Source organism: Propithecus coquereli, unplaced genomic scaffold, assembly GCF_000956105.1.
Source record: "Propithecus coquereli isolate 6110/MARCELLA unplaced genomic scaffold, Pcoq_1.0 Scaffold304, whole genome shotgun sequence".
Lineage (NCBI taxonomy): Eukaryota > Metazoa > Chordata > Mammalia > Primates > Indriidae > Propithecus > Propithecus coquereli.
The window spans coordinates 160,809-166,839 of NW_012148664.1; the positions used below are offsets into that span (position 1 = coordinate 160,809).

At 40.7% G+C, this 6,031-nt stretch overlaps 1 protein-coding gene across 1 annotated transcript in view; it reads left to right on the top strand.

The window, feature by feature from the left end:
• The first annotated feature begins 4,528 nt into the window (after positions 1-4,528).
• The window catches only part of LOC105814748 (rho GTPase-activating protein 7), a 174,587-nt gene continuing 173,084 nt past the window's right edge, over positions 4,529-6,031 (top strand). The window contains exon 1 of the mRNA XM_012649829.1: positions 4,529-4,807. Coding sequence (XP_012505283.1) covers positions 4,669-4,807 — 139 coding nt within the window. The 5' untranslated portion in view covers positions 4,529-4,668. The remainder of the gene's footprint in view (positions 4,808-6,031) is intronic.

Sequence of the window (6,031 nt, forward strand, 5' to 3'; positions counted from 1 at the left end):
AGTCTCTGAACTTTGATCGCTAGTTCCTGTCAGTAAGACTTTCTGTGCATAGAACCCCAATATATATATTTATATGTAAATTATATCTATAAATCACTGTACTTATGTGCTTTGTACATTATACAAAAATGGAAATATTTTAAAACCTATACTCATAGATATAGATCCTAAGATTTCTCTCTGCTTTCTAGGGACAATTTTGTTTGCCCCCGAGTTAGAGATAACTGATTTGAAGAAAATCATCATCGTGGTCTATTAATCTATCAAACATCAATATATGCCTAATAGATAGTATATTGACTTGAGCCCTTTGATGGAGAACATTTAACAGAGTTGATCACAAAGGAGATTCTCCACCAGTTTCAGTATAATCCTTAGGGTTCCGAATGTAGACACAGATTAAGAGATAAAATTGCCACTTGCCAGAGCGAATGTGCTAAAGATGATCATATTAAATAAACATTTGAAAATGAAACAGTCATCATTACATAATGCATGTAACCTATTTGCTTCTCAGAGTAACAAGAGGCTTCATTCTAGGAATTCTCCTCACCATGGGCTATCTATCCTATCAGATGACCTACACAATGGAGAACTCCTTTTATAGTGTTACAAGCCTTTAGGCATACCTGTTATCCTGAGGTAGGTACAGCCATTCACTAAGCTGGCTGTCCTGTCTCAGGGGCTGGATCACTCATAGGGCTTAACCAAATGAGATTTTAATAATTTCCTCCCTGTGCCAAAGACCCAGATCTAGACATGGTACTGACTCTTAATAAACTTTTTATTTCCCATCATTATTCACATTATTTTGAAAGAATCTACCAGCACTTTGGGCAGTCCTAAATATTCTAACTGATCCAAAAATGGCTTCAATGAGTTGCATTAGCAAATGAGAGTGGCCATAAGACCAAAGTAGATTTATGCTACACAGGCTTGGAAAAGAAGGTAGGTGTCTCTAACATTAAATCAAAGAAATTAAAAATTTTGTTTGCAGTACGAAGACAAAATTTATAAATTAGAATTAGATAAAATCTGTAATACATTACAAAAGCAGCACAACTTTCTTAGGTAGAAAATATTAGGAACCTACTTGAACCAGAATCTCTAGCTTAATATACAGACTAGAACCTCCGCTCTCCAGAGATCTGGAAGAGTTTGCACAGCATCGCCTGGTCTAACAGCAGCTCCGCCAGTGGCCAAAACTAACCCTTTATCACAAAAATAAGAGACTGCAAAGCCATCAAAGCATAATGTCATTTTTCTCATTTCTCCTCTAATGCCCAGTGGTATCTTCAAAAACCAGTGGACTCCTTATAGTCCCACTTTCCCCACCTGCCAAGCTGAGACAACACTAATTATCACAAATTGTTCTCACCTCTCACTATCACACACACAAAAAAACTGGGATATTTGAAATTTTTGGGAGGACAACTTGAGGAATTATTCAATAAACAGTAAATTCTAAAAAGTACTTTTTTGTGTGCACATTCTAATGGCTTACCAAGAAAGCAAAAAATAAGAATAATTTAAAACGGGCTGTATATTAGAATGATTTTTACAGCTTCCCCATGGAAATGCAGCCAAGATTCATCCATAAGGCATTGAAATATTCTCACAATGAAATTTGGATTTAATGAGTTGTCAGAAAGGAAGGGCCAAGTTGCCAGCCTTGCATTGGGCTATGGTAAAATCAATAATTAAAGTCTGCCTTGATCAAAAACATTTAGCTATACTTCCCCTTCCAAAATAGACTATCGATAAAATTTACATATATACAGTGAAGTGTCCTTAAAAAAAACATAAAAACCTCTAAGTTATGTTAGGTCTGTGGATCATTCACCTAATGGAACCTGTACTAAGAATAGGTAGGTTTTTCTAATACCTGCTGAGATGAGCTACATTGAAGAATTGAGAGTATTGTCCTAGAGAGGGACAAAGGGAAGCAGGGCTGTCTTAGAACACTTTGGAGATCAGATCTGAGTGCCCTGTGGTTATTAAACAGTGTGCATTGAACTAGACCTAAGTTCTCTTGGTTCACTGTTCTTCAGTTTTCATAGTTGGGATCACCTAAAATCCATCTGCAGACTCAGGCTTCTTCCATACCCAGGGTCCAGTTGGTTAATTTATTTGGCTAAGATTAAGGAGCATTAGTCCAAAGCTTAGTATCGACTATGTCTGGATAACACTGATGGGTCACTATCATTACTATCATCATTAATTTAAGACCAGTCCAGTTGATTGGGAAGCTAATGAGCTTTGGAGGCAGACACCACTGAGTGTGAATCTGGATCAGCCACTTACTACCTGACCTTTCTCAAATTTCTTCTCTTTAAGCTTCAACTTCTGCATCTCATAAGAGGAGACAATAACACCTGTACTGGCTGGATCTCTGATGAGTCATGGGTCTATATACAGCTCTAGAAGCATTTGTGGTTCACGATAGATGCTCAATAAATGCTATTTTCCCTTTATTGTTCCCTTTTCTTTTCTGTGTTTAGGTACAGTAAAGCTTCCTACCATTACAGTCAGTCACTTTGCAGGACTCAAACAATCACCTGTTTATATTGATGCTGAGAATGACTGTATGCCCTGACTTTGTCATAGATCTAGACTGGAAATTTAGATCAGTGGTCAGTGTCTAGGAGAAGTTAGGAATCCAGGTTGCATTTTTCTCTGTGCTCCCATAACACTTTGAACATGCTTTTATCTTGAAACATATCCCACTATTTTGAAATTATTTGTGGCCAGTATGATGTTTCCTCCTTGAAGACAGAGTTGACATATTATTCATCCTCAAGTTCCTCATGCCTAGAACAGTGAGTGATGTAGCCTCCTACTCATGTTATGGGTGCATCATGCTGTTTCTCTCAAAGGGAGTCCAGATGGACTTGTCCTGTTCATCCTGATCCAGGAGGACTTGAGTCAACAAGGTTCAAGGTACCCAGACCTCTTAGAAGGAGAAACACATACACATACATGTATACACACACACACACACACACGCACACACACACAGACTTTTTGGGTACTTTGTTTTCAAATGGAACCAGGTATTAGGTAATCAATTTTTTTTGACATTTTTTTAATGGGGATTTTTCACTTGGAATTGGTTCTCATAGGCACAGAGATCTACATACTTCAACAGTTAGTATTAATATTTATTCCCTCCTAATTAATGCTCAGCCCAATGATAAGGCAAAGAAGCAGATATTTACCAAAAAGCACATCCTTAATTGGGGAGACTCGTGAGCTTTAATAGTTTGGGAACAATACAATTTAGGACATATGGGTTATTATAATAATAAGCAGTTGTACTAGTGTTAGTTAAAACTCATAAGCACAGTCTAACTCTTTTCATAATTATCCTTTGTATAATTAAGTTGTCAAAGATATATGGGGGAAAGGATTCATGCTGTAGAAATTTGAAGACTTGGGAGATCAGTGTGGGTTGAAAATGAATTCATGTATAAAAATAATTATAGTAATAATTAGCATTTGCATGGTGCCTTGCAATTTACAAAGTGCTTTTACAGCATTATCTCATCTTGCAAAGGTTATGAACTGAGCTTTAGATACTATCTTATGCCAATATTAAGATTTCTTGCCAAACCTTGAAAATTATAAGATGGGATTTGGGGGACAGTGAGAGAAGATTAATAATGCATTAAAATGAAGAAAATCCGCCAAATTTATTGGCATAGAAATAGATTTATTTGGCATTTTAGAAACTCAAGAATATATCTTGTAAAAGAAGCAGTTGGTTCATATTTTGATTTCCCAGTGTTTGGCACTTTTTTTTTAAATTCTTTTGGGATGAGTTTTTGATGTGCAAATTATGATGATGAAGTTCACTTACTTAGAACTAAGAGTCACAAAATCAGGGAATATTTGGACCTTATTTTGAGACAAAACCTAGAATGACGTGATTAAACCCCTGAATGCAAGTATTAATACAAGGGTAGTTAGAAGGAAAATCAGAGCGGCTGATGAAGATTTTGTTTGAAACCCAGGTATCCATGTCTTAGACTCCAGATTGATTCGTAGGATGTTCATTCCAGCCATATTTTCCTTCCCACAACCACAAGGAAAGGTTGAACTTTCAATCTCATCAACAGCCTAATCTAAAACGATGAGTTTATAAGATACAAATGAGTTAATGAGATGCAAATGATAATGAGACTTAACCTTGAACGTTGAAGACAACGCTACCTCCTCCCTCCGTCCCTTTCCTGCCTCCTGCCCGGCCTAGCTTTTCAACATGCGCGGTTACCTGGATTGCCTGTAAAGGAGGGACATGGTATTTAACAGACCAGCATCCAAGCATGGACCCAGGCGAGTTACTGGGTTACACAGGAAGCTGGAAGCATCCAGATAGCCCGGCTGCAGCCGAGCGCGGGGCGAGGGCGGCTCATTGGTAAGCCTTTCCAGATGTGGCCGCCGCGCGCGCTTGGCGGCGGGCCAGGAGGCGCCTGCAGTCGGCGCTGCCGGGGGCCGCAGTGCCAGCCGCAGTGCCGGCGTCCGGAGGGCGCGGGGCTGGCTCTCGGCTAGCCCCCGGGACCCCGCGCCCCGGCAGAGCCACAGCCCACGGCCGGGAAGGACAGCTCCGGCAGGAGCGGAACAGGATGGTCGCGGCGCCCGCGCTGTGCTGAAGTCGATCGCGGGGGAATGGGGGACCCCGAGGCCCACATGATGGCTCGGCCCCCGCGAGCTCCTCTCCGGAGGTCCTTTAGTGACCACATCAGGGACTCCACGGCCAGAGCCCTGGATGTCATTTGGAAAAACACCAGGGACAGACGTCTGGCAGGTGAGAGGCAGAGGGGCGTGGGTGCAGGGGGCTGGGATGAGAGACGTTAAAAGAAAACAATTTCATACACACAGTTATTAACTCACTCGGATCATTAACGATCTCATCAACTGCGTGAAGTTCATCACTTAGGGCAGTGTGTTCAGTCTCCATTTCTCTGGTATTTAACGTTTCTGAAGTGTTGGGGGTTTTATTTGTTTGTTTGTTTTCTGTAATGCCTCTCTGGTTACTGGTCTGATTAGTTCTAGATAAGGTTTTTGTGAGAGTTGTTTTTTTGTTTTGTTTTGTTTTGTTTTTTTTAACCTTGAAAAGAAAATCAAGGTTCTTGTGAGAGTCAGGAAATCAGTGGTGATGAGCAACGGCAGGCAAAAGCCCTGGGCTCTGTGGGGCTGTGTGAGGTCAGCTTTGGAGCTCTCCTGGGCGAGGTGGCCTGGCATGTGCGCAGCAGCAGGCCCGGCAGGTCTGTGTGTTAGTGGAGTGATGGGCGCTGCCCAGGGCAAGCCTGCTGGTATTTCCTCTGGTAGCCTGGAGCTCTCTAAGTTGCAGGAGGGTATCAGGTATGCCAGAGCAGGCGTTTGAAATATAATAAAACATAAATACAGTGGTGCAATTCAAATGTTCAGGGCTCATGTGACAGCCACCAAATGGCAGACTGTGTCTGCAGGGGTATACTTCTGCCTGGTTCTGGGTATTCAGAAGAGCATTCATACATTGATATAAAATAGTTATCTCGCTATGCTATGAAAAAAAGTCTCTGAATTCAGAAAAGACATCCAATAGTGTTTATTGCTCCTTGTTTGCACTCTAAGTTGGTGTTCCTGTGTCATCTACGTGGATGGGTCAAAGATTATGTTTTCTTAACCTTGTTGGTTAAGCCAGTTGTTTTTCATATGCTGAATGAAGTTCTGAATTCTTAAAAATATTAGAAGTGGCCTCCAAGGGTCAATCCAGATTTCTGTGCTGTGTTCGTGATAAAAGGCCGTTTGACTTTCACATAATTGTCCTGACATGATTTGAAGAGGGAAGGTTTAAGGTGAGTGATTGTGAGAAAGCGGATTATGAAGATAACACGCTAGTTTCCTACCATCATAGTCTGTAAATTTGTTCAGAATGTACATGAAAATCTTTCTATTAAACTAAACAATATCGCCCAGGACTTGAAGAGTACGCAATGTCAAGTCTAACCATAAGGCAGGGGAGAGAGAGCAAAATATTTTAAATTTA